Source organism: Astyanax mexicanus, chromosome 12 (genome assembly GCF_023375975.1).
Source record: "Astyanax mexicanus isolate ESR-SI-001 chromosome 12, AstMex3_surface, whole genome shotgun sequence".
Classification (NCBI taxonomy): Eukaryota; Metazoa; Chordata; class Actinopteri; order Characiformes; family Acestrorhamphidae; genus Astyanax; species Astyanax mexicanus.
The window spans coordinates 17,283,476-17,309,784 of NC_064419.1; the positions used below are offsets into that span (position 1 = coordinate 17,283,476).

The 26,309-nt window shown below is 38.8% G+C and overlaps 2 protein-coding genes across 3 annotated transcripts in view; one reads left to right on the top strand and one right to left on the bottom strand.

Annotated features, from left to right (window-relative positions):
• ralgps1 (Ral GEF with PH domain and SH3 binding motif 1) overlaps window positions 1-26,309 on the top strand; it is a 148,373-nt gene that overhangs the window by 37,399 nt on the left and 84,665 nt on the right. The window contains exons 7-8 of the mRNA XM_022670725.2: window positions 717-809; window positions 11,268-11,394. Of these exons, the coding sequence (XP_022526446.2) occupies window positions 717-809; window positions 11,268-11,394 (220 nt within the window). The remainder of the gene's footprint in view (window positions 1-716; window positions 810-11,267; window positions 11,395-26,309) is intronic.
• The window catches only part of angptl2b (angiopoietin-like 2b), a 35,096-nt gene continuing 30,300 nt past the window's right edge, over window positions 21,514-26,309 (bottom strand). For both annotated transcript variants that reach the window (XM_015605509.3, XM_007247977.3), the window contains exons 4-5: window positions 25,233-25,503; window positions 21,514-24,001 (exon numbers count right to left, since the gene is read on the bottom strand). In XM_015605509.3, coding sequence (XP_015460995.3) covers window positions 23,802-24,001; window positions 25,233-25,503 — 471 coding nt within the window. In that variant the 3' untranslated portion in view covers window positions 21,514-23,801. The remainder of the gene's footprint in view (window positions 24,002-25,232; window positions 25,504-26,309) is intronic.

The following is a 26,309-nucleotide window of genomic DNA, read 5'->3' on the forward strand; positions in this document are numbered from 1 at the left end:
CTCTATTATTTTTTTCAAAACTCAGTAGCGTTGTGTCCTGTGTGTTTTTCTTTTTCTTTGGTGGCATAAAACTAAAATAAAATAATAAAATAAAGTGAAATGTTATACACTAAGGCTGTGTCCCAAACAGCACACTCTGGAACACAATGCACTACTGAAAGTACTTCTTACGGTGGTGTCCTTTTATTAAAAAAATAAAAGTCTTTTAGCAGAACAAGACATTATCTGAAAGCCATTTTTATTGCAGTGTATTGTCATTGTTGCAATTTACTGCTCTCATCACTGACCTCGCGTGTAAAGCTAATGCGAACACCCCGACATCCAATGAGGCGAAAGCTCGGGTCAGTGAAGCTGCTGACTGCAAGATATTTCTGAACAGGCATCTGAACCCAAGCCTAAACAACGTGAAAGACCCCATAGCAACTAGAGCTAGTTGCTTACAACAAACACAGCATGCGAAACATAAAGGCTGCCAAAGTTTATTTAAAAATAATTTCTGCTTTTTCTGTGGTATCATTTTTGGGGTGGACAAATCTGGTCTGTGAGTTAAAAAAAATAAAAAATCCATGATTCAAATGATGTCACAGCTACAGGCCTAAAGAGAAAAGCTAAAGAGTATATAATAGTGTATTTATGCTAATCCTAAAAACACACTCAAAGTAGGTATTTGGGAATAAGATTTGAAAGTAAACGTTGTTTTGTCTCTGTTTCTGCAGAAGCTGCTGGAACTGAATAACCTGCACTCTCTGGTGTCCGTGGTGTCTGCCTTACAGAGTGCACCCATCTTCAGACTCAGCAAGACCTGGGCGGTAAGAGCAAAACACCTTTTCTACTTTGTGCCATTACTTATGCTGCTTAGGATCACAGCTTGTGCTTCCCAGCATTAACAATCAATATTGCACTTTATTTGAAGTCTAAGTGTGTGTGCACTAGCACTTTTCTGCAGTTAGTTCTACCGGATTTCTCGGTCCACGTGTTGATGTGTCTGTATCGCTTTTGAATTCAAGTAAAGCCACAGAAGTAGGCAATCTTAATTTCACTGGACCTGGCAACCCTGGAGATTTAAAAGTTGTGCTCCCTTTATTCATATAGATTAACATTACCTTTATCTTGGAGTTTATGTTGTGCATGCATATAGTGCTGCACTTGTGGCATATGCACCAGGGTAAAAAGAGGTAGGTTTGCTTTAAAGCAGTGGTCTAAATCATGCATGATGTTGCTGTAGCTTTAAAACCTTTGGACTAAATGATAACTCACATTTTATGAAAAACATTTTGGATAGTTTAAATGTAAAACCATGTAAAACTCTACAGCGGTGTGAAAAAGTGTTTGCCCCCTTCATGATTTCTTATTTTATTGCATGGTTGTCTTTCTTAAATGTTTCAGTTCAACTGCACAAAATGCAGTTTTTAAATAAAGGTTTTCATTTTTAAGAGAGAACAAGTTCTCTAGCCAAACTCAGACCTGATAACTGCCACACCTGTTCTCAATCAAAAAATCACTTAAATAGGACCTTTCTGACAAAGTGAAGAAGACCGAAGGATACTCAAAAGAAGGAAAGTAAATGAGATCTATCAGTTTGGAAAAGGTTATAAGGTTGTAAGTAATTTCTAAAGTTTTGGGACTCCAGATAACCACATTGAGAGCCATTATTTACAAAGAACAAAAAGGTGGAACAGTTTTGAACCGGCAGACCAAAATTACCCCAAGAGCGCAGCGACCACTCATGCAAGAGGTCAAAAAAAGACCCCAAAAACAACATCCAAAGAACTGCAGGCGTTACTTCCCTCAGTTAAGGTCAGCGTTCATGATTTCACACATAAGAAAGAGACTGGGCAGAAATGGCCTACATGGCAGAGGGCCAAGATTAAAACCAGTACTAAGCAAAAAGAACATTAAAACATCTTGATGATCCCCAAGGCTTTTGGAAAATACTCTGTGGACTGACGAGACAAAAGTTGAACTTTTTGGAAGATGTGTGTCCCCTTACATCTGTTGTAAAAGTAACACTGCATTTAAAGAAAAGAAGATTATACCTACAGTAAATTATGGTGGGGGTAGTGCACCAGGGGTTGGACAATGAAACTGAAACACCTGTCATTTTAGTGTGGGAGGTTTCATGGCTAAATTGGAGCAGTCTGGTGGCCAATCTTCATTAATTGCACATTATTGCACAAGTAAGAGCAGAGTGTGAAGGTTCAATTAGCAGGGTAAGAGCACAGTTATGCTCAAAATATTGCAATGCACACAACATTATGGGTGACATACCAGAGGTCAAAAGAGGACAAATTGTTGGTGCACGTCTTGCTGGCGCATCTGTGACCAAGACAGCAAGTCTTTGTGATGCATCAAGAGCCACGGTATCCAGGGTAATGTCAGCACACCACCAAGAAGGACGAACCACATCCAACAGGATTAACTGTGGACGCTGTAAGAGGAAGCTGTTTGAAAGGGATGTTCAGGTGATAACCCGGATTGTATCCAAAAAAAACATAAAACCACGGCTGCCCAAATCACGGCAGAATTCAATGTACACCTCAACTCTCCTGTTTCCACCAGAACTGTCCGTCAGGACAATAAATTATTGTGGTCTAAAACCAGGTGTTTCAGTTTCATTGTCCAACCCCTGTAGCTGTTTTAGTTGCTGTTTTGCTGCTTTAGTACCTAGAAGACTTTTTGTGACATCAAGTTTAAATGAACTTGAGTTCTGCAGCAGGACAATGATCCAAAACACACCAGCAAGTCCACCTCTGAGTGGCTGAAGAAAAACAAGTGAAGACTTTTGGAGTGGCTTAGTCAAAGTCCTGACCGGGATCCGATTGAGATGCTTTGGCATGACCTTAAAAAGCTGGTTCATGTTCAAAAATCCTTCATTATGGCATACTTACAACCATTTTGCAAGGAAATTGGCCCAAGATTTCTCCACAGCTCTGTGAAAGACCAGTTACAAGTTACTACAAACACTCAGAGGCCTCACTTGACTGATGCTGGAAGTCCCACTGGGCTGGGAGACTATAGGGAAGTAAGGATATCGAGACCTAAACAAACACAGACCTTCTTTAATAGTGCAGCGAATGGGGAATTAAAACCACACACAGGACTGTGAGGCAAAATATCAGAACAGGGTAGAGCCCAGCTGTAGCTACAGTCAGCGGCAGTTCTGGGTCAAAGTGCAGGAGCTAGTGCAGGCTAGTTTAGCACTGTAGGGATGAAGTAGGTGTAGAAGCTGTTGGGCAGGACACTGCATAGCATGCTAATTTTGTAACCTACTCATGAGCAAATGCATCTGTCTAGGAAAACGAGCTCTAGCAGAACACGCTAGTCACGTCAGAATAACAGGATTCTCTGCACTGAAAGACTGTGGCTTTTACCAGGCTCAATACATTTAATCCACACTGTGCTAATCAAAAGGACATGCCACCGCTGTGCTATAGCAGGAAATATGCAAATTGGGGGGAAAAAGGCTCATTTAAGAATAAATTATACTGAACAATGACTGCTTTCATTTACGTAATATTTTACTGTTTGTTTAATGGAGGACTCATAGACTGAGAGTGCTGCTAAGGATTGTGGGAGAGAGCAGACTCACTACAGGTTAAAATTATAATAAATTTAAAAAAAAAATAGTAACACTGCTGAGGTACATTCATGATTAGAATAGCTGTTTTGATTTAAATGTATAATTGAAATTGCACTGATGAAGTAAATGTGTTCCTTTAATGGTTTGTCCGCAAAAATATTGAAAAGGTTAACTCCGAGTCAACGTTTCTTTTTTTTATTTGTTTCCCAAAAGAGAAATTTTGCTTAGACAGAGGTCATGCTGCACTACAACAGAGACAGACAGACCTAGACAAAATGTGACCAGAAATCATATCATTACTGTACAACGCCACACAACCCCACAACACCCATACTGCAGGGATACAGTCTGTCCCATACAACGTTTTCATAAACATTTTTTACGTTTCTATGTATTAAATTTAAATAATATGAGACAAAAAACAAAATTTTAGCTTTTAGGGTATTAGATCCAGGTATTTACATCTGGATCTAATACCCACTTTAGCTTTAGCAGTTATAATAGATTAAAGTGAATAAGATTTCATATTTATACGTGTATCTTTTGCTTGCAATAACTGCATCAAGCCTGTGACGCGCTGACATTACTTAATTCACTTAATTTATTTTATTTTTCAACACAGCCTATTTCAACACGGCCTATTTCAGCTGGTGTTTTTTTTTTTCGCCAGTAAATTAAAATGTTTCTGTAGATTTCAGCAACAAAGATCAATTAAATGAGCTTGTTGCAGAAGAAGCCATGTAAGCCCAAGCCATGACACTACCTCCACTGTGTTTCACAGGTTTTACAGTTACAGTCCTTGTCTCATCATTCCATTTTTTTTCTTAGAATTTCTGAGGCTTGTTTCTGTAGTTTTTGCTAAGTTTCACCTTCTGGTGAAGCCTCTGTACCTTTGTTTGTGAAAACACACCTGATGAAAGGCTAATGGGTGGGTACAGATAAAAGACAAATCTTCTGTGTATCTGATCTAGGTGTACATAACTGGAAATAAAAGCTAAAATGTTGATCTTTAGTCTTATATTAATCTTTTATTGTAAAACTAAAATATTTTTAGTCTACAGCAGAAATAAATCGATCAGTGTATTATATACAGCTGTGGAAAAAATTAAGAGACCACTTTGGTTTCTGAATCAGTTTCTCTGATTTTGCTATTTATAGATATACGTTTGAGTAAAATTAACATTGTGGTTTTATTCCATAAACTACGGACAACATTTTCCCAAATTCCAAATAAAAATATTGTCATTTAGAGCGTTTATTTGCAGAAAATGAGAAAATGAGAAATGGCTGAAATAGCAAAAAAGATGCAGAGCTTTCAGACCTCAAATAATGCAAAGAAAACAAGTTCATATTCATAAAGTTGTACACACTGCTTTTGGATAACTTTATGCTGCTTTACTCCTGCTGCAAAAATTCAAGCAGTTCAGCTTGGTTTGATGGCTTGTGATCATGCAAATGAATGAACGAGCAGAAAAGGAATACATTATCTCATCCCTTTTCCTTTAATGGTCGGAATGTTTTGGAGCTCACAGTCGTGGTGATGGTGAAGGACAGGAAAAGATTCAGTGAAACCTCTTTCAAAACTCACCAAACCACTCGGACTGGGATTAAACAGCCGTTTACTCTGGTACTCTGGAACATTCAGCCCGTCAGTGCCTCTGCTCATTAAGATTTCAGCAAGCAAGATCAAATGGAATTAGAGGTGTTAGGAGAGTAAGTGCTCTTTGAAGAGCTCTGTCTTCAGGAGTTTATTAAAGATAGCGAGAGATTCTCCTGATCTGGTAGTGGGAGGTAGTTTGTTCCACCCTTGGGGAACTTTGTTGGGGAACTCATTCACTGTGGCATTGTTTCAATAGGTTTCTGCAATGTAACACTTTTTGTAACATATTTATTACAATCCAGTGCTGCATAATTTTTTTACCAAAATCTTGCAGCATTGATGATGGTAGAGTCTGACTGCTGCACAAAGTCTTCTCCAGCACATCCCAAAGATTCTCAATGCGGTTAAGCTCTGGACTCTGTGGTGAACTCTCAATCCATGTGTGAAAATGATGATCTCATGCTCCCTGAATCACTCTTATACAATTCCAGACCCATGAATCCTGACATTGTCATTTTGGGATATGCCCGTGTCATCAGAGAAGAAAAAATCCATTGATAACTTGGAATAACCTGGTCTATATTCAGTATATTCAGGTAGAGTCAGCTGACCTCATTCTTTCAGCACATACTGTTGCTGAACCTAAACCTGCAGACCAACTGCAGCATCAACCCCATATTATTTACTTAAATCCAGGTGGGGGACTATTTTTTGGGCCAGGCAGTGTACTACACTGCTATGGCTTGAACCCATTGCAGCTTTGTGAAGATGGATGGAGACGGATTAGCTAAAAATGTTGTTTACATTACTAAAGACTCACAATTGACTCGTTCCTTCACTTAAAACAATAGTGAGTTTGATAAATAATGTGTTGGGGGGAATAGAAGAGCTGTAGCTCAGTGATGATCACAGACCTGATATTAAGCCAGAGTGAAATAGAGGAAAGGAATTTTGTGGTCATAACAAGCACTAATGGATACGGTGATGAGATTGACATATTTTTTTGGCTGTTTGGCAGTTTTTATGTCTAGTTTTTATGTCTTTTTGTGTCTAAAAAACACTTCAATTTTTTACTATAAAATGAAAAAGAAAAAACTTTCGCTGTTCAAGCGAATAAATCAAATCAAATGTATATATATAGCTTTTTTTTTTTTTTTTTTTTTACAACTGATGTTGTTGCAAAGCAGTTTTATAGAGGTTGGTTGGAGAGCGTCAGTTTGTGAACAGCAGTTTTAAGCTCTTTTCTCAGATTCTTCACTGGATTCAGGTCTGGATTTTGACTTCGCCATTCTAGCACCAGAATACGTTTATTAGTGAATTATTCCGTTGTAGATTTTGCTTTATGTTTTGGATCATTGTCTTGTTGGAAGATAAATCTATAAATCTCAGTCCCAGTCTCAGGTCTTTATTTACTAGGGGTGTCACGATCTCGATATTTTATCGAAATCGAATCGAAATGAGGTCACGATCTCGAGTATCGAAGTCAAAAAGAGGATCGACGATCCCTCCCGCGCGCGCTACGCAAATAGCGCAGCGCGCTACGCAAATGGCGCGGCACCAACACAGCGCATCCTATTCATTTAAATAGAGATAGCCACTGCATGAGCGCAGTCGGCGGGAGTGTGATCACTGTTTTTTATCTGTCCAACGGGGGAGGGGGGGCGGGGGTTGGGCGCGCAGGTTTTGTATCTGTATCTAACGGAGGGGTGGGTGCGCGCAGGTGAGAGCGTGTGAACTCGCTGAAATGCGTGTGTCAGTGTGGCTTGAGAACACTGACTATAGATCACAGTGAGGTGGATTAAAAATCTTAAACTTATAATTGACTACACCTGTTGCTTTCCATTGAATTAAAAAAACATCTTTCTCTCAGATAAAGTAAACACAAGCGTGTTTCTGACTAAAATAAAAGCTTTTCAGGAGAGATATAAGTTATGTGTAAATATTTATAAGACAATACCCACATCACTTATCTAACCAGCCTGTACTGATTTCTGCCCCCCCAATAATGCTTTCAATAACCTCTTGTAACCCCTGGGAGCCAGGGGTTACACTCTAATAGCCTTTAATAGTCTTCAGTAGCCTTTAAAAGACTTACCTGGCGGCCGTGGTGTGTCCACTTAACTCCGTAGTTATAAACATCCTGAGGTTAGCAGCGCGCTAACTGACCTGTTCATAATGTAATCCGAGCAGTGCCTCCGTGTCGGCTGTTCTAACCTGCTGCTGTTAGCTGCTTGGGCTGAAAGATGAACTGTAGTGAGCTGTATTATCCGGTTAGTGGGGTTAAAACCTTTATTTGTTTACAGAAACAGTAAAAACGGACTGGCTGAGCTCTGTAGCCCGTGGCTGGGCTGTACTGAAGTAGTGACTGAGTGAAGAGAGCGGGGCTTGTGCTGCTGCTGCTAGTGGTTGGATGAAGAACTGCAGCTTCATGTAAGTGAGCAGTTTCACCAGCCATCCACACACAGCTCTGATAAACTGCTTGTTTTAATAGTGCACACTGTTGCTACCAAAAAAAGTCACTAGATGGCATTACCATATATATCTTAATAAATAATAATAATAATATTTATAATATTTATAATAATAATAATAATAATAATAATAAATATATTATTTAAATTTTATGAGGCATAAAATAATAACAAGAAAAAAAAACAAGAAAATCGAGAATCGAATCGAATCGTGACCCTCAAATCGAAAATGAAATCGAATCGAGGATTTAGAGAATCGTGACACCCCTATTATTTACAGACTCCAACAGGTTTTCTTCCAGAATGGACCTGTATTTGGCTCCATCCATCTTCCCATCAATTTTAACCATCTTCCCTGTCCCTGCTGAAGAGAAGCAGACCTAACCCATGATGCTGCCTCCACCATGTTTGACAGTGGGGATGGTGTGTTCAGGGTGATGAGCTGTGTTGCTTTTACGCAAACATATATAATGTTTGGCATTGTGGCCAAAAAGTTCGATTTTGGTTTCATCTGAGCAGAGCACCTTCTTCCACATGTTTGGTGTGTCTCCCAGGTGGCTTGTGGCAAACTTTAAACAAGACTTATTATGAATATCTTTGAGAAATGTCTTTCTTCTTGCCACTTTTCCATAAAGGTCAGATTTGTGCAGTGTATGACTGATTGTTGTCCTATGGACAGAGTCTCCCACCTCAGCTGTAGATCTCTGCAGTTCATCCAGAGTGATAATGGGCCTCTTGGCTGCATTTCTGATCAGTCTTCTCCTTGTTTGAGCTAAAAGTTTAGCGGGATGGCCGGGCCTTTGTAGATTTGCAGTGGTCTGATACTCCTTCCATTTTAATATGATCTCTTGCACAGTGCTCCTTGAGATGTTTAAAGCTTGGAAAATCTTTTTTTATCCAAAACCGGCTTTAAACTTTTCCACAACAGTATCTCTGACCTGCCTGGTGTGTTTCTTGGTCTTCATGATGCTCTCTGCGCTTTAAACAGAATTTTGAGACTATCACAGAGCATGTGCAGGTTTATACAGAGACTTGATTACACACAGGTGGATTCTATTTATCATCAGTCATTTTGGTCAACATTGGATCATTCAGAGATCCTCACTGAACTTCTGGAGTGAGTTTGCTGCACTGAAAGTAAAGGGGCTGAATATTATTGCACACCTCACTTTTCCGTTTTTTTATTTCTACAAAAAGTTTAAAATATCCAATAAATTTCGTTCCACTTGTTGTTGATCCTTCACAAAAAAATGACAATTTCATATCTTTATGTTTGAAGCCTGAAATGTGGCAAAAGGTTGAGAAGTTCAAGGAGGCCGAATACATTTGCAAGGCACTGTACCTTGTACTATCACATGTACTATCAAGGCTAATATATAAGAGGGTGGCCCGTCCTCCTCTGGTCAGACAACTTATAAATGAATGTTAAAAAGTCATTATACGACGCCGCTCATGCAGCTTTGCCATCAAGCTGCCGGCGTTCAGAGGGAGCAAAATTGGCCCTGCTCCCTCCGGGTGGGTAGATGGCGCTCTCTCCCCACATCACTTCTAGGGTGATGTCTACAGCACAGGGCATCTGTGAGCTGATGTACAGGAACTGAGTAGCTGCGCTTTCCTCCAAGTGCACTGGCTGCTCGGCAATGCTGCTCAAAGGAAGCAGTGGCTGGCTTCACATGTATCGGAGGAAGCATGTGTTAGTCTTCACCCTCCTGGTGTGTTGGGCCATCGCTAGTGATAGGGGGAGTCCTGGTGAGTGGGTAATGGGCCTTGTAAAAAGCCAGAACAAAAGTCATTATACATCCACATGAGTCTAATATATTCAGGTGAATAGCTACACTAGCAGTGGAATGCTAGTTAGATTTAATATACTGTAAACTTTGATGTAATGGGTACTGGAGAGCGAACAACTAGTTTGAGGCAGGCGGCAAAAATTGGACATTTTTAAAAAAGCTTCTTACTTTAGCGTATTTTTCATTCTTTCATTAGTTTTTAGAATAGGTTCTAGCCACTTGAAATCACAGTGTAACCCTCCATAAAATAAATATTTCACAAAATTGTCATAATATTATTATTCCCATTCCTAGTGCACACAGTCTGATTGATAGCTCCTCTATAGTAGCTTTCCTGCCGTAGTTCTTCTCACTGTCTTTCCACTGCTTTTAAGTAAACACAGCTCTTCACCACATCCTTCGACATGAACATTAGCTCAGAACATTTTTCCATATGCCGTTAAAGTGAAAACCCGCTGGCAGAGCAGAGAGTTCTGGTTGGTTTTAAAAGCTCCAGGTACATTTTAGCTGTGAAGTGTGAGCTGACTGATACTGTAAATAACAAGGTCACTGTCAGGACTGATTAGGACGTGGCAAGTAGGGCATTACTCAGGTCTGTAATTGAAAAAATAAGCTGTTACGTAAAAGGGTGAATGTGTCCAAAGACCAGACGATAATAATGGTATTATAACACTGGTGTGATAATACTGGTATTAGTACAGCCTGCCAAATGCCTTTTGTTGTGATAAAAAATAAAATACATAAATTTCAAAAGATTTTATCTGTTCCTGATTGTGTTCTCTGTTAAATTAAAGTATTGGTTAGGGACATTCAACCCCAGAATCAGAATCACTTTATTTCTCCAAGTATGTTACACATACAAGGAATTTGGCTTGGTGAGAGCAACACATGTATGACAAGTAACAGTTGAAAGAAGGTACAATAAACAATAAATAGAATAAGAATATAGTTAAAGGTACTAAAGGAATAAAGAGCACTGAAGAGCAAAATAAGCTAAGAGATAAATTAAATGAAATAAAATAAAATAAAAATCAGATATTGTACAGATATGAATATTATTGTATCCAAAGATTCTTGAGGTAGGCTTATGTTAAATATTGTTTAAAGAAAATTGCAGATGATGTTTAAATTAAAAGAACATCTGTAGAAGCCTAGTAAAAAAGATAAGTAAAGATAAGTTTTGAATAGATAAATATATATGTGTTATTAGTTTCTGAGCTGAAAAATAAAAGTTTAATTTGGAAGAGTTATAACAAGCAAATGGCTCTCATTCGGTGGAATGGCCCTTATAACACTGAAGATGATTGTAATGTAATCTTGTTATACCTGGTATAATGACAAATAAAGATATTCTGATTTTAGAGAGGAGAAAACAGTAGTGATTTAATTTTTTTTTTTTTTTTTAGACCACACCATGTAAAATCATCAAGTTCATCAGAGTCTTACTAAAGAGGAGGGGATGAGATAAAATGATAATTCCATGTGTTTCTGTTGAAGGCCAAAAGTATGTAATAAACTCATAAACTCTGGATTTATTGCCATGCTTTAGGTGATGAGCCAAATTTGCTCATCCTGTCGTTTAGTAGCATACGCTTTTGTGTAGATTCATTTAATTCATAAAGACATTCTAGAACGTCTATATTGTGTGTGTATGCGTGTACAGTATCTCCAAAAAAGTGAATACACACCTTAAAATGTTCTCATTACTGATGTACCAAATTGTTTTTATTTATTTATATAATGTCTTTTGTTGATTTTGTGGAATTCTACTTTTAAATTGCTAATTACTGAATTTAATGCATTTCTTTCCTTTTCTCCCAAAACAGCTGATCAGCCGGAAGGATAAGGCCACTTTTGAGAAGCTGGACTTCCTGACATCAAAAGAGGAGAACTACACTCGCATGAGGGAGTACATCAGATCCCTCAAAATGGCTCCCTGCATCCCTTACCTGGGTGAGTCTCACAGATGTTTCAGTGCTTTAGCAGTAAAGCTAAAGTACGGCTCAGTGAGGATAAACATTACTTTAATAAATGCATGTACCGTAATTTCCGGGCTATAAGCCTTTTTTTTTTTCTTCTTTTTTTTTACACGTTTGAACACTGCAACTTTTCTTATGGTCTAACAAGCTTCAAAAGTGCTTTACTCACCCTAATAAACTGTTTGCAGAAGAGGAGGACAGGTGCTGTATTTACAGTATAACGGATCATAACAAGTAAGTAAGTAGATGGTGAATCATAAAACTAATAAGTTATAGAACAGGGGTTGCCAACACTGTTTTTTTATATTACATAACTGATATTCTGCATCTAGAAATAATGCTGATAGCATGTTTGCATACACCTCAAAACGTATGTAGTTGCACCCCTGAGCATCAGTAAGCAGCAGGTCCTAGAGTAAAACCCTGTGGAACACCACAACATATGCTATTTCAACCAACAGTCACCAGCAGTTTCTGTATTACAATTGATAGCTTCATAAGTTAGTGAACACTGTAGTTCACTGCTCGGCTCTCTTGTTGTTTTTCTCTGTCCGAATCCTGATTCTCAGACATAATACTTTATTAACCAGAAACAATAACCAAACAAACTACCTAATCATACTAACTTACAGACTGCAAAACGAAGAGCATTTGGAAAAAGATATGATAACATGTATATGTGTGGATTATACATCTATGTAGTACATGTGTTTCTGTGAAATGGCTTCTATGTGGTATCTGGAAGTTTCAAATTAGTCGTTGGTGTTACGTAATCTACTGTCAGCGCGTGTCTTCAACATCCAGTGAAGAGCATATGTGTGCCAGCTTAGTACTGTGAGAGAGATATGATATGATCTTATGATATGATCTATCTTATCCCAGTCTATTTCTTATGGTCTTTCTTATATTTCTTAAGTCATGAACAAGGAAGGATCTTTGGATGTTGTTCTGGGTTTTTTTGTGACCTCTTGGATGAGCTGTGGCTGAGCTCTTGTGCTAATTTAGGTTGACCGGCCATCTCTGGAAAGGTTCACAACTGTTCCATGTTTTCGCCTTTTGTGGATAATGGCTCTCACTGTGGTTCGCTGTAGTCCCAAAACTTTAGAAATGGCTTTATAACATTTTTCAGGCTGATAGACCTAAATTATTTTTATTTTTTCTTGAATTTTCTTTTAAATTGGCATGATGTCTAGCTTTTAAGTGTCTTTTGCTCTACTTTGCTGTGTCATTATAAGAGATTTTATGGTTGAGAACAGGTGTGGCAGTAATTAGGCCTGGGTGTAGCTAGAGGGGTTGGGGGCTGCAAACTATTATTTGCACAGGGTCATGTAGGTTTGGATTTTTTACTATAATGAAAACCGTTATTTAAAAACTACATTTTGTGTTTATTTGTGTTGTCTTTAACTAATTAAGCAATACTACACAAAAGGGAGTGCTATAATGTGTAATATTGGCACTGCTGTGTGAGTATTATTGCAATCATACCACAGTTTCATAATTGCTTTTAAAGTTGAGTTAAAGAGGATGAGAAAATACGATCTGATTGGTTAAAAAAAACTCTGCGAGTTAAAATAGTTCCATTGCTGCTCTGTTTGTAGCTGTGTAATACATGGAGAGCTTCGGTTACAGTGCATTACCGGCTGATAATGACACTCATAAAACGCCTCTTAGCCAATCACATTACAGGGTCGGAATTAACTGTGGTATAATATTTAATATTTGAAGGGCGCAAACACTTTCACATCACTGTATATAGTGTGTGCAGTGCAACGAACTGGGTCAGAGCTGGGCTCTAACATATTAGTAACTAAAAACAGTGATTTCTTCTTACTACTGTTGTTTGTCTGTGTTTAGCAGAGTAGAGTATTTTTTTATAGTAAAAAACTAAAGCATATTTTTACAGTTTTGTACTGTATCAGTATGTAGAGTTTTGTACTGCATGGCTTTGTTTGGATGGAACTGCACGGTTTCACATGCAGTCTAAAGTGTTAGTGATAGAATTCCCCTGCTGGGAGGCAGATGCAGGCAGATGGAGGCAGAGGCAGAGGTGGCACAGCACGTGTTATGACTAGGCTGAAGGTTGTGCATCATAAACCGAGTGTTTTGTGACTGATTCTTGCTAGCTTTAACTGAAGCCTGGTGTCAGTGCTTTTTTTAACTTGCTCATGTATAAAATAATAATATGGGCAGCCGACGTCATGTTCTCAGTGATGTTTTCTGCATATAATGTAGAATTTATGTAGATAACATGAATTCACTTGGGCGTGTGGATCTTTATTTGAGAAATGATCAGTAGGTAGACCCTCTGAAGCAGTGAGCACCTCGATATTAAAAAATACTGTATTTTTCGCACTATAAGGTGCACTTAAAGTCCTTTAATTTTCCCAAAAATCGTCAGTGTGCCTTTTAATCCGGTGCACCTTATGCAGGGTGTCCAAACTATTCTATTTTAGGAATAGAATTAAAGTTGGCATCTGTTAAGCAGGTTTTTATAATGTGAGATTCAAACGCTAGGTGTCAGAAACGGGCCATAGAGTCTAAAAGCTTAGAAGGTGCGCAGTTGTAGCGCAGAAAACGGGCCACAGAGTCTAAAAGCGGAGAGAGTGCTCAGTTGTAGCGCAGAAAACGGGCCACAGAGTCTAAAAGCGGAGAGAGTGCTCAGTTGTAGCGCAGAAAACGGGCCAAAGAGTCTAAAAGCGGAGAGAGTGCTCAGTTGTAGCGCAGAAAACGGGCCAAAGAGTCTAAAATGGGCGAGAGTGTTCAGACATCAAGAAATTAACCATCAATTTAAAAAATCGATTGTCGATTTACACAACACTGTCAAAGATAGATAAAGATAGTAAGTCAAGGAAAATGGTGTGTAAATAAAAGAAATCAGGAAAATGTATTATTTAAAGTGGTATAATTCATTATTTGTTTTATTACAGAGTCTGTGGCCCGTGACTTCAAATATATTTCTCCTTCTGGCCCACAACAAAAAAAGTTTGGACACCCCTGACCTTATGTATGAATTGTAACAGTCAGGTTGTAAGGAGCAGTGAAGTATCCGCAGCATTATAAAGGACTTTCAGTTTAGTTCACCAGCACTGGGGCTGGAATAGCATCAGCATTAGCCACTAACCGCTATTTCCCTGTTCAGATGTAAGTTTTATCTGCCTGTAGCCTGCTCCTAACCCTGGCTAGAACTAGGGGATCAGCATTAGCATTTCCTGCTAACCGGTTAGCTCTTGGGATGTTCAGAGGTGAGCATTATTGGCTTGTAGCCTGCTGTTAACCACGACTAGCACCGCTGGAGCAACATTAGCATTACCCACTAACTGCGCTGGCTCTTTTGCCATTCAGAGGGGAAATTATCGGCCTGTATCCTGCATGTTTACTGTGTTAAAACAAGCTTCGTGGGACAACCACTTGCTAATATTGCCCTGCCTTATCAGAGCTCTCAGGGTTTCTCAGTGTAGCGCTGTCACTAAACTGCGGAGTTAACCACTAATGCTAATTAGTTAACCGCTAATGCTAATGCTCCAGCCTTAGTGCTGGTGAAATTCGGGAATCTAAGCTTAATATAAATAAACAGAACTGCTTTGCTCAGCCAAATAAACAGTTTTCAGGAGAAAAATCTGTGTAGATTAGGGGTTTGGGAGGATCAGTATGCAGTGATTTACAAACACATCAGTCTCCTGTGAAGATTTTGTGGACAGTAATGGCAGCAGGCAGGACGAATTCCTCTATTGAGCTTATTTAAAAGCTGTGGCTCTGTTGGGAAAGCGGTCTGGCGTGATCACTCACTCTTATTCATTCTTTCTTCTTCATCCCAGCCAGGAACAGCCGGATCATTAGAATTATTAGAATGCCTCCAGCTGCTCACTTCCTGTTCAAACTGAATCAAAAGGAGTCTTGTTGAGGTTTAACTGGATTGTGTTCCGGTTGATTCTTGCCTCTGTTGGAAAGTTTGTGTTGCATTTACAGTTGTGGTCAAAAGTTTACATACACTTGTAAAAAAACATAATGTTATGGCTGTCTTGAGTTTTCAATAAGTTCTACAACTCTTATTTTTCTGTGATAGAGTGATCGGAACACATACATGTTTGTCACAAAAAACAGCCATAAAATTAGGTTCTTTCATAAATTTATTATGGGTCTGCTGAAAATGTCACCAAATCTGCTGGGTCAAAAATATACATACAGCAACATTAGTATTTGGTTACATGTCCCTTGGCCATTTTCACGGCAACTAGGCGCTTTTGGTAGCCATCCACAAGCTCCTGGCAAGCTTCAGGTCGAATGTTTGACCACTCTTCTTGACAGAATTGGTGCAGTTCAGCTAAATGTGATGGTTTTCTTGCATGAACCCGTTTCTTTAGCACTGTCCACATGTTCTCAATGGGGTTTAAGTCAGGACTTTGGGAAGGCCATTCTAAAACCTTAATTCTAGCCTGGTTTAGCCATTCCTTTACCACTTTTGATGTGTGTTTTGGGTCATTGTCTTGTTGGAACACCCAACTGCGCCCAAGACCCAACCTTCGGGCTGATGGTTTTAAGTTTTCCTGCAGAATTTGGAGGTAATCCTCCTTCTTCATTATCCCATTTACTTTCTGCAAAGAACCAGTTCCACTGGCAGCAAAACATCCCCAGAGCATAATACTACCACCACCATGCTTGACAGTAGGCATGGTGTTCCTGGGATTAAAGGCCTCACCTTTTCTCCTCCAAACATATTGCTGGGTGTTGTGGCCAAACAGCTCAATTTTTGTTTCGTCTGACCAGAGAACTTTCCTCCAGAAGGTTTTATCTTTGTCCATGTGATCAGCAGCAAACTTCAGCCGAGTCTTAAGGTGCCTTTTCTGGAGCAAGGGCTTCTTTCTTGCACGGCAGCCTCTCAGTCCATGGCGATGTAAAACACGCTTGACTGTGGAGACTGACACCTGTGTTCCATCAGCTTCCAAATCCTTGCAGACCTGCTTCTTGGTGATTCTTGGTTGACTCTTGACCATCCTGACCAATCTCCTCTCGGCAGCATGTGATAGCTTGCGTTTTCTTCCTGATCGTGGCAGTGACACAACTGTTCCATGCACTTTATACTTGCGTATAATTGTCTGCACAGTTGCTCTTGGGACCTGTAGCTGCTTTGAAATGGCTCCAAGTGACTTCCCTGACTTGTTCAAGTCAATAATTCGCTTTTTCAGATCCACACTGAGTTCCTTTGACTTTCCCATTGTAGCTTTTGTAGCTGAGTCTAATCACTGGGTCAAATGAGCCCTATTTAAATGGGCTCATGAGAAGTCAACAGCTGTAGTCAATCAGAATCACTTACAAGAAGTGAAGAGGCCATGACATGAAGCTAATTTGATTGACACAACTCGCTACATCACCAAAATTGACAAATTTTGTTGCTGTATGTATATTTTTGACCCAGCAGATTTGGTGACATTTTCAGCAGACCCATAATAAATTTATGAAAGAACCAAATTTTATGACTGTTTTTTGTGACAAACATGTATGTGTTCCGATCACTCTATCACAGAAAAATAAGAGTTGTAGAACTTATTGAAAACTCAAGACAGCCATAACATTATGTTTTTTTTACAAGTGTATGTAAACTTTTGACCACAACTGTATGTGTGGAAGGTAGATGGGGAGTGATTAATGGCCCTGTGAAATGCTTATGTTCTGTACTTATTTCCTGTGTTTCTGTAGACACAGGCAGAACTGATCAGCAGCAAAGTGAGATATTTTCACTGTTGGCCACAGTTATATTATATTCCTTATAATAATATCACAGCATTGGATTCTGCATCTCCAATAAGCCAGGTCTGACTATTGATATACAGTGCCTTAAAAAGTATTCATACGCCTTGAACTTTTCCCCTTTTTTCATGGTACACCTACAAACTTAAATGTATATATATATTTTTTGTTTTTAAATGATAGAACCACACAAAATAGGAAGTAAATGTGAAGCAAAAAGACCCTTGGTCGATACTTGGTAGAGCCACAAGTCTTTTGGGGTATGTCTCTACCAGCTTTGCGCATCTAGAAGCTGCCACCACCATGTCTCACAGTGGGGATGGTGTGTTGAGGTTGATATGCAGTGTTAGTTTTCTGCCACACACAGCATATTGTGTTTAGGCCAAAAAGTTCAACTTTGGTCTTATCTGACCACAGCGCCTTCTTCCACGTTTGCTGGGTCACCGACAGCACTTCTTTTTGGCTTCCTTTCAAAAATGTCTCTCTTATTGCCATGTTTGTGGAGTACACAACTTATAGTGTACCTGAGCTGTGGATCTCTGCAGCTCCTTCAGAGTGACCATGGGCTTCTTGGTTGCTTCTCTAATTATTGGTATCCTGGCCTAGGCTGTCAGTTTAGGGAGACAGCCATGTCTTGGTAGGTTTACAGTTGTGCCATACTCCATTTTGAGATGATGGATTGAGATGTTCTAAATTGGGTTTTTTCTTATAACTTTACCTAACTGCTTTACACTTCTCCACAACTCTATCTCTAACCTGCCTGGTGTGTTTCTTGGTTCCAATGATGCTGTTTGCTTGCTAGCGTTCTGTAACAAACCTCTGATGCTTTCACAGAACAGGTCTATTTACACTAAAATACTCAGAGGTGGACACCACTAACTTGATGACTTCTAAAGGCAATTAATCATAGGATTTTAATTATGGGTTTCAGAGGGAGGGAGATGAATACTTTTGCATGTCACATTTTTTGTATTTGTAAAAAAAATTGAAAATATTTTTTTTTGTTCACAATTACTTACTACTACTTACTACTAATTATTTTCTAAAATCCCAGTAAAATACATTAAAATGTGTGGGTGTAACATGAAAATGTCGAAAATTCAAAGGGGTATAAACACTTTTTCAAGGCACTGTCAAATTCAGAATTAATTTAATTGAGCATCTCCTTCATGTTTTTTTATTCTTAATGTGATGAAGATTTGAAGAAGGTGATAAAAGACCCAAACCACAGTTTTAAACTTGTATTATAACATGTCACTCTAGTTGTTCTACTGGTTACCTTAAGCATTTGAATGATTAAATGGTTGTAACAAAGAAAAATGCACTTTTTAAGGAGCACATGTACATTTTGTAAATAGAGTCGAACACGTAATTAAACATTGTTCTGTAGTGATGCTCTCAGGATGTTCAGTATGTGTAACTGAGGGGCCTTTTACACATATTTTAAAGGGCCAGGAAAACAATAATGGGGAAAATAAGTGTTTAATATACTGTCGAGTTTGCAGTTTTCCCACCTACAATTGAAATTTTTTATTGTAGTTACACTTCAACTGTGAGAGACAGAATAGAAAGAAATGTATGATTTTTAAATAATTAATTAGCATTTCTTGTGCAATATCTGCAGCGTATCAAATACTTATTTTATTTATTTTATTTTCACTGTACACCAGCATGGGCTCTTCTAGGTTAAAATTTTATATTAGGTGTTTTGAAAATAACTGACCTCCTCCATCACACTGGCTGGGAGGGCGATGGCTAGGAGAGTAATTTTGGCTTATAGTAGTTTCTGATAATTCAACCAAATTAAAGTGACTATATGCCACCATATGTTTGTAAACACTCCTTCTAATGAGAGCAGCAGGCTACAATAAGTTACACCCATTGTTGACACAGTTGTGCAACTGCACATGCACACATCTTGTCTAGTCTCTGCCAATGCCAAAAGAATAGGACCCCCTGAAGCACAAAAAAAAACATGACCCTGTTGGAGCCGAATCCTTAATTTGGTGTATGTAGTGTTTCATTAGCCAGGTCTCATCATTTATTTATCACAGCACTGTTTTGTATAATGCAGTGGTTTTACAGCTTGCCGTTTGACACTGTGGTTTTTCCGTTACCAATTCTCCTTTTTTTAAGACATGCACCTGTTTTTCTGGCTCGCTCTGTTTAGGGATACTGTTACTTCACTTTATTTTCCAGCATCATTTGCTTAAAGACTCTGGGCTGCAGCAGACAGGGTGTGTTTCTGCTGCTGGGACAGGAAGGGGCTCTGGCATGCCTGAGGTTTAACACCCTGTCACTCTATATTTGTCAGTAGAGCTCGACTGCAGTTCTACTGCAATCCATTACAGTGAACGACTATTACAACTGCAGGATTCACTCTGAATCTTCTCTCATGTTCATGCTTTCATGGTGATAAATAACCAAGTTAATTAGAGGTTTACTAATGAAAGCTGCTAGTGGGGAGGGATGGCAAATTCAGAATAACATACTATATTTTACGGACTATAAGGCGCACTAGATTATGAGGCGCATTTTAAGCAACAATAGTAAGGTACAGGGGTGTCGCACAGTAATCTACACAGATTTCTCTCCTAAAAACTGTTTATTTGGGTGAGTAAAGTGTTTCTGTTTATTTACAGTAAGCTAAGATTTCCATTATTTTCAACAGCGCAGTTAGCAGCAGCGCTAGCCACGGTTAGCGTCGTTTAGCTGTAGTAAGTTCTGCCCAACAGTGCTACACTGAGGAACGCTAAGTGTTTCGATTATCCAGGAGGCTATTAGCTAGCGGTTTGTCCCACATAGCTTGTTTGAACATGGTAAACATGCAGACTAGAATCTAATATACTCACCTCTGAATAGCAAAAGAGCTAGCACTGCGATTAGCAGCTAATGCTAATACTGCTCCAGCCTCAGTGCTGGAGAAACTTCACTGAAACTCCATTATAACGCTGTACTTCTTCGGCATGCCTTTTGTGCTCCAGATTATAAGGCGCACTGACAATTTTTGGGAAAATTAAAGCATTTTAATTGCGCCATATAGTGTGAAAAATACACTAAGCACTTAAAAAAGTGTAAAAAAATTGGATGATATGCACCAAAGACAGAAAACAAATCACTCTTCCTAACACAAGAGTGTTTGAATAGCTGTTTGTGAGAATCTGACACTGCTTATGCATTTTATCTATCAATAAATACCGTGTATTATGAAAATGTCTTTAAATATCGTGATAAAATATATATATTAATCATATTGCCCAAATAAATGTGTCAGTGCGTGAGGATTAATATCATGTAGTGTGTCTTTATACTTTGTCATTTCAATATTGGAATTGTATTGTATTGATCAAAATGGAGTTAAAAAAAAAAAAAAAACTCACCATAACTTCGCCTTATTGTTCATCTTAAAACATGATAAAATGTATTCAGTCAGTAACATGACAAGACTGCCCTGAATTATTTGAAACAAAGTAATGGCATCTTATTTAAAGCTGATATCATTAAGTTTGGGGATTTAGGGCCCTCTCTGGTAAGAATGGCTTATTGCATCAAGCATGCGGAAAAATAATTTTAAACTGGGCGGGTGTGATGCGGTCTCCTTTCTGAGCGGATGAGTCCGATTCCAGGTTATGTTCAGCCAGAGAGAGAGAGAGAGAGCTCTCAGTCAGAAACTTCACTCCTTCTTTTCTTTGGTTTTACTATGAGTAAATGAGCTACTGATCTCTGAGTTTCCCCTTCTGAAGTCTCCATTGCTCCACCAGTTGCTTTGCTGTGGGAACAACGCCCGGGAAAAGTGACCCGACACCCCAGTTTTTAGAATGAATATATTAGGCTTAGCAGGGATGGTTGTTCCAGCTCACTGCTACCGTTAAACACAATATGTTGTCCCTTCTCCACTCAGAAATGCTTCTGCTTTCAGTTTAGAAACAAAATAATACAGACTACCACTTTAATTACACACATACCTCAGAAATAAAAGGACGCTAGAGGGCAGATCAGAGCCTCTGAAGTTTTTAACCAATTATAAACAATGCAAAATGATGTGGCAATGTATTTTCTCTTCTGCCAGAGTTTCTTTTTCATTGTGTCCATATGGCTGTGATTGCCATTTGCTTGAGTGCTTGGCTACAATGCTCTCACAAACGTTAGTGATACTGCTCCATCCCATAAGCTTTTCCTTAAACTTTTTAGAGAATATGCACAAATACGGACACAATGTAGAATGATTGTGGAAACATGAGCTTGAAAAAGGTGACTGATATCTACATTGTGGAATGTTGAATTTAATGAACAAAACTCTGAAATTTTCATAAAACCCTAAAAAAAAAAAAAGACCAAAATGTATCTGTACATTATTATTGCAACTCTTTATTGTTACAGGATGCATTTGTTACACTTGCATTTGTTACAAATATTTCCAACAAAATGATTCTATATACAGAAATGTGTTGGGCCTTTGATTCCAACATTTAATATTTATACAGTACTTACAGTTTCTGATTCTTCAGAAGCAAACCTGGGAGTATGATGAAAGCTATCATAAACACACAGATATTGCAGAATATCTGAATTTAATACGAGAGGTGCTTTTTATATAAAGACATGCCTATAAAACCTCTGAGAATGCTTTAACCTGCTGTTTAACTCTATTAAATGTAAAAAATTTAATTTTGGTCACTACTGTTTACATCATGAATTTGTTAGATATCAGATATAAGACTAAGATTTAGACAGCAGTAAAATTGTTAGGTTTAAGTTACTTGGTGCTTGTTGTGTGTTAGGGTTGGGGATATCTGCATTCTTTGTTTTTGCAGTGTTGTTCAGGCTGCTGCATTTTATGAAGCCTCACAATCTACCTGATGTGTTTGCGCCTGTAGTCCAAGGTCTCAAACTCAAATTACCTGAGGGCCACTGTAGCCAGGCTGCACGTTTCAAAGGAAAAGAGCTTCTCCAGAATCAAATTTCCACTGTGTAGGATTGATGACATAACACAGCTCCTTGAATACGGCCTTAGTGGTATTCTTGGACATTCTGTGCATTGTAATCACAGTTCCTCAGTGACTCTTCAATGGATGAAAACAGTTCTGCTGCAGGGCTAAACTCAGCAAAGCAGAGTGTATGTAGCATACTGAGCTACTGCAGATAAACTTCTAAAGATGATGCACTAAAAGGAAGTAGATTAAGAGCCCTGCTGTAGTCTTTTTGGAAAGTCATAATATCCTTCCTGGCCAAAAAAAGAATTGTCACCTGTGTTTAACTAAGTAAATGATGTGGGGTTGATGCTGCAGTTGGTCTGCAGGTCTAGGTTCAGCAACAGTATGTGCTGAAAGAATGAGATCAGCTGACTACCTGAATATAATGAATATAGACCAGGTTAAATCAATGGATTTTTTCTTCCCTGATGACAAAGCCAGGATTCATTTTTGGTGGCGCCTTCTTTTGTTGGCCAGGCAGTGTATAATAAAGAGACATGTCAGGTTACCTTGTATTGCTAACAAGCAGGTCATATCAAAACAAAGTACAAGGGTTAGACAATGAAACTGAAACACCTGTCATTTTAGTGTGGGAGGTTTCATGGCTAAATTGGAGCAGCCTGGTGGCCAATCTTCATTATTGCACCAGTAATAGCAGAGTGTAAAGGTTCAATTAGCAGGGTAAGAGCACAGTTTTGCTCAAAATGCAATGCACACAACATTATGGATGACATACCAGAGTTCAAAAGAGGACAAATTGTTGGTGCACGTCTTGCTGGCGCATCTGTGACCAAGACAGCAAGTCTTTGTGATGTATCAAGAGCCACGGTATCCAGGGTAATGTCAGCGTACCACCAATAAGTCAGAACCACATCCAACAGGATTAACTGTGGACACTGTAAGAGGAAGCTGTCTGAAAGGGATGTTCGAGTGCTAACCCGGATTGTATCCAAAAAACATAAAACCACGGCTGCTCAAATCTCGACAGAATTCAATGTGCACCTCAACTCTCCTGTTTCCACAAGAACTGTCCGTCACCACAATAAATTATTGTGGTCTAAAACCAGGTGTTTCAGTTTCATTGTCCAACCCCTGTATATAGGCTTCTGTGAATGCAGAATTTACATTTTAGATGTCATACTGTATAGAAAATGATACATTGTAAGTAATTAGATTGCTCTGATATTATCTGTCTAATATTGCAGCATATTTTTGCACGACTAAAACTCAACATTTCAAGAAACTACACAATAAATTGCAATCCCTGAAATAAATAATGAACCCTTTTTTGCTTTAAACAAACTAAAAGACCATAATCTATTCATAATGTCTTACCACTGGATTGAGTGTCCTGTGTCTAATGGTGTCCCTTGGTATATTTTGGTGAAGGCACTACATTTATTTTACTACAGTTACATGTTTATTATGACCACTCAAAGTGAAAGTAGAATAATCTAGCCCATATCAAGAGCACAGTTTAAAAGGCTAGAGATTGTAGATTTGTAGTTTTATACAAATAAAATTCCATTGTAGTCATTGTGTCTTTTATTCAGATATCTCTATCTTCCTAACCCCTCCAGCTGGGCTCACTACGTATTAATGACGTAAATCAGAATTGCACAAAAGAGGATATCTCTGAGTTCCCCATCATTTTGTATCACACTTAATGAAATGTGTTGGGGTTGGGACGGATCATCATAACTACTTTCTTTAGGGAATAGGCTCCTCCTTTAAACTCCGCCCAGTAAACTCCATCCTGGTAGCGGCTGCGGTAGTGTCCTCCCCGGTACCACACGCCGTTCAGGTTCGAGTGGGCGCAGGCATTATACCACCAGCCTCCTTTCTGGTAGTGGGCACAGTTACCTGGAAGAAGATCAAGAACATCATCAAGCTGTTTATCAACATGCAGCTGGGCAGTATGAGCACATTTAGCATTATTGTGCACATTCTTGTTGTTTGTACTTCTTCTTTTTAACATTTTTCTTCAATGGACCAATTTTTTCTTCTATTATATATTTTGTATATGTCCATATTACATCATATATGTGAGTACATGTTATAACATATTATTATATAGCACCAATAAGTACAGCAGGCAGTAGGCATTTACTTTATCACTATTGTGTGGAATTCTGATTCAAAATATTGTTTGTAATTTTTTTAAATCATAATTCTTGAATGAGCCATTTATTGGTCCAATATTGTGGCATGTTGTGAAAAAGTGTTTGCACCCTTTATGATTTCTTATTTTTTTGCATATTTGTCATCAAACTAATTTAAATATCAGTCAAAGACAACACAAGTAAAGGCAAAAGGCAGTTTTTAAATGAAGGTTTTTATTATTAAGGGAGGAAAAAATCTAAACCCTGTGATGAATGAAACCATTAATTCCACTGTCTACCAAAAAGTCCTAAAAGAAAATGTCCGGCCATCTGTTTGTGACATCAAGCTGAAGTGAACTTGGGTTCTGCAGCAGGACAATGATCCAAAACACACCAGCAAGTCCACCTCTGAATAGCTTAAGAAAAACAAAGACTTTGAAGTGGCCTAATCAAAATCCTGACCCGAATCCTATTGAGATTCTCAAATGTGGAGGAATTGCAACAATATTGTACACAGCGCTGTGAAAGACTAATTGCAAATTACTAAAATCGCTTGATTGCAGTTGTTGCTGCTAATGTAGGTTCAGATTTTTTCTTCCTTAATAATAAAAACCTTTGTTTAAGAACAGCATTTTGTGTTTACTTGTGAATAATTAGAATAATATTTGAATAATAAAAGAATTTGTTTGATGATCTGAAACATATAAGAGTGTCAAACATGCAAAAAATAGTAAATCATGAAGTGGGCAAACAGTTTTTCACACCACTGTAAGTAGACAATGTTCTAACTAATGGTCACTTCCATTCCCTTATTCTTAATTTTCTCAAATCTGGTCTTGCCTTCCATTTAGATTTTATGAAATTTGATCAAACTATAGAAATAATAATCTCTTTCTTGATCAGATTATATTTTATGCGTGTTTAAGAGTCTTTGATCTGCACTCTGCTATTGTGACCTGTGCTGAGGTGCTTTGCTGTGTCTTGGTTGTTACCTGTGTACACGTCGTGATCTCGGTCCAGTGTGGTGAACTGCTTGCCGTTGTGCCAGGTGAGCGAATCTCCAGCGTTACCATGGTAACGCCCCACCCTGAGCTTGTAGAAGTCCGTCTCTGGTTCCAGTCTGAAACTGGCGTACTCCGCAAACGTCTTGCGGCCGGACCAGTCCTCCAGCGTCACCAGCAGCTTGTAGTTTCCCTGGTTGGTCAACCAGTAAATGTTCTCCAGCCCCAGCCAGTACTCTCCGTCTATATTCCCAAAGCCTTGCTGTTCAGAAACAGAAAATATAATGATCAAGTTTGATATTTTTTATTTGTTATAGTGTATAGTTTTTAGTGGTGTAATCTAAAGAATCAGCAGAGTTTTGGTCAGTTTAGAGGCTTTACTTTTGGTCACTTAGTGAGGTTGGTGGCTAATGCTAATACTGCTCCAGCATTAGTGCTGGAGAAACATCACTGAAACTCCTGTATTAAGCTGTACTTAATAGAGTCCTTTCAACCACTCCTTACAACCTGACTGGTAAAATTCATATATAAAGTGCACTTCTGTTTTTTGGAAAGATTAACGATTTTAAGTGCATCCTATAGTGCAAAAAATACAGCATATAAAGCTGATTGAAGGATACGATTCAGGATACAGTCAAAAACACTTTCACACTTGAATTTTTAATAATTTTATTTCAATCACTAGTCATCCCCCAACACCAGTAGGGTGAAGACTAGCACATGCCTCCTCTGATGCATGTGAAGTCAGCCCCCACCTCTTTTGAACTTCTGCTAATGCAGCATTGCCCAGTAGCATCACAGCACACTCTGAGGAAAGTGCAGCGACTCGGTTCCGATACATCAGCTCACAGACGCAGCCTTGTGCTGATCAACAGTACCCTTTGGAGTGATGTGGGGGGAGAGAGCACCATCTACCCACTCAGAGAGAGAGCAAGGTCAATTGTGCTCTCTGGGCTCCAGTTGCTGATGACAAGCTACATTAATAGGATTCGAATTGCCGATCTCCTGATCATAGTGGCAGCGCCTTGGTCTGCTGGACCACTCAGAGCCCTCATGTACGTATTTTAA